A 3,094-nucleotide genomic window follows, 5' to 3' on the forward strand; every position below is an offset into this window, starting at 1 on the left:
TATCAAATCGCCCAAGAAAAGTGCATACAAAATAAAATCTCTTAATTTTTCCATTATTCCATTAATTTTACTAAAGATAAAATATGATGCTTTATGTATGCAATCTAAATTTCTAAGTAGACGATGTCCTAAAATCAACGAATCAATGATTTTGTTTTAAACAAAATGCATACAAGTATAAAAATGTCTTTATTTGTCCATTTTCAACTGTAGAGTGATAATATTGGACAAACATCAGATAGATCAAGCACAGATCCGGTTAGTTTCCCAAGGTAATGAGAGAAGGTCAAAGCAATATTGATAATTGCGCATCTCAGCACGCACACTTCACAGTATGGTCTTGACCTTTGTAACTGGATACACCCTATATAAAACCAAACATCCTGAAATCGGATTCATACAGCATCCAACTATCGTTTACAGAGAAAGCTCAAGAATCAGTGATGAAGACTGCTTTTGTCTTGGCTCTGGTTTTGCTGATTGCTGTAATAGGTATGTAACATAATATAATGCTGGAAGCATCTGCTCTCTAATTTATCGGATTCGCTTTAAAAATCTTTTTGCTCAAAGGTCCATAGATGGCAACGCTGCTGCGTTACATAAATCTAATTTGACTGCCTTTTTATCTAAACCATTGCTATTCCGTAATTAAGTCAACTTCAAACAGTAAGAAACATTTGAACTCCCTTTCATACTGACGCTTCAGATATATTATTTAGCGTTACATATGATACGACCTTGACTTCAGAATAAAGTCCTGACAGTATCATGGTGGGATAACCATGTCTATTTACTCTAAAGCCTAAAACGATGGAATCTAATTTTGAATACGATAATAATAATAAGTTATCCTCATTACGCACTTCCTATATCAATAGTTGTCGTTCACATGTAATAAATTGTCGACATGTATCCAGTAGTTGAGACTATATACGAATTAAGTTTGTATTATAATTATTATGCCATTTATATGATGCTGTGACTTATCAAATTGGCGTTTCTACTGTGAATATTGTGAGACGTGATTCTATACATTGTGTCATTGCTGTTTCTTCCTGAGGCTGAATTCACATTATTCACGCTTGACACTTGCGAAAAAAATTAATCAAACTTTACCTAAAGACCAACTGGCCATAAAGATGTTTTGCCGAGGTCCCATGTATATCTTAAATTAATACGTATTGCCTAATACAGAAGAACACCTCGACGTATAAATCACAGCGATAAGGTCCCCTGTGTGATCCGTACGCACATGTTTATATCCATTTGGCTTCTATTATATGAGAGTCTTGAGAAGGTTTGTGAATAAAATCAGCATTAATTATTCACATGCACCAGAAAAGGAGTGTTTGAGTATGTTGCTAAGGGTTCGTTACTAAGAAAACTTGCCTGTAAATAAGGCTCACATACAGTTTGATGCAAAGGGACTAACACGTCAGTCCAAGCAGCAAATCCCATAATATAATCTCAGCTGCTATATTTTCATCCTTCATATACCATCGAATGATATATAGCGGAAATTTAATTGACCTTGTGATTTTCATCAATTCGCTTCCATGAAGATATAATACGTGTCTACTGTGTTCAATATTGTCTTCATTTTTTTTCTCATTTGTCATGTCAACCAGAACATCTGGTTTGACAGATATGAATGTTATCGTCTGAAATATTTGTGTCATCTATTTCAGTGATAGTGCTTAAAGTGTGTGAAATTATTCTGTCTGGTTTATGTGGTTGATGTATGTTGTACGTGATACTCTTTATTTCTATTAGCGCGAGTTAAATGCCCATAATTTATCCTGTTGCTGAACTTGGTTGTTTTCGTCTTTTGTATCCGTCCGACCTGTAGAAAAAAAGAAGAAATAAAAAACACATACACCCCACCCCCAATTAAGTTTAGTCACTTGAATTGCCAGCAATAGCCTGCTCACAGGTAAGGTTAGTACATTCATGACAAACAAATTAACAGTGCTATTACAATTATTTCCATCATCCGAATGAACATACTCTCATTGCTTTGGTATCGATTTCCAACGTCTGAGAGACTTTTAGACATATCAAACACTTTTCTAGTGTTTCTTTATAATGACTCGATCGATCGATCAATCATCGAATTAACAGTTGCTGTTTAGATTGGAATAAACAATTGCACACCGTTTCATAATATATTTTAAATGACACACAAGTATTATTTATAGTGAGTTCATTACATTGACTTATGTGTAAATCTTATTCAAATAAGGCATTTTGGTATCTTAACAGCGGGTTTATATTTTTCTAGTTTAGATATAAGAAAGACATCTAGATTTTTATAATAATAATAATAATAATAATAATAATAATAAAGTGCGCATGGTATCACGGGTCTACCGATTCTGGCGGTACGTGTTTTCTACTATAATATTGTTTTGCTTGTTTCTAACAATCAACTGAAATTACCGATGATTTTTTATAGGATTTCGTTAGCACATTTGTCAATCTTTTCATTATAAAAATGTTTTATAAAGTATAAATTTTGACATATTTTTCATAAACAAATTTCGAATGGTACCGAAAAATTTGCATTTATGAATCCTTAACCACATACTTGTTCCGTAATATTTATACTACATAGAAATTGTTCAGTATTTAGTTTTGGAAATTTCACATGGACATGTGAGGTTGACGGTAAAGCATATCTTATTGATAGTTTCTAATGACTCCTGGGGACTATCGCCTGCCCCAAATATTCACCATGCCCTATCTTTGTTTAAGCTATATTTATTTGAGAAACTTTACAAAATGCAATTACAAACATGATCTGGGTAATTCAATAGAAAGCACTTTTTTGCACTTTTCCCCCAACATTAACAAGAAAGAAAATATAACATCAAAGATCTCGATGCCAGTACCAGAGGTGTTACAGAAAATATGCACACACTTGCATACGCACCAAAACAATGAATGAAAAATAATTAATTGCGATGCAAATGGTTGTGATTTCAGTCGTTTAATTAAATCTCTTACTCTTCATAATATAAGTTTGCACATGTAAATCACAACCGGCTTTTTGCAGGACTATTTGGACTTTGTTATAAATATGAACTTAACATAA

At 33.0% G+C, this 3,094-nt stretch overlaps 1 protein-coding gene across 1 annotated transcript in view; it reads left to right on the top strand.

Annotated features, from left to right (window-relative positions):
• The first annotated feature begins 333 nt into the window (after positions 1-333).
• Positions 334-3,094, top strand: part of LOC149779344 (defensin-1-like) — a 6,107-nt gene continuing 3,346 nt past the window's right edge. The window contains exon 1 of the mRNA XM_089939966.1: positions 334-492. Within this exon, the coding sequence (XP_089796092.1) occupies positions 444-492 (49 nt within the window). The 5' untranslated portion in view covers positions 334-443. The remainder of the gene's footprint in view (positions 493-3,094) is intronic.

Source organism: Sinohyriopsis cumingii, chromosome 17 (genome assembly GCF_028554795.1).
Source record: "Sinohyriopsis cumingii isolate HCF-2022 chromosome 17, ASM2855479v2, whole genome shotgun sequence".
NCBI classification, from domain to species: Eukaryota; Metazoa; Mollusca; class Bivalvia; order Unionida; family Unionidae; genus Sinohyriopsis; species Sinohyriopsis cumingii.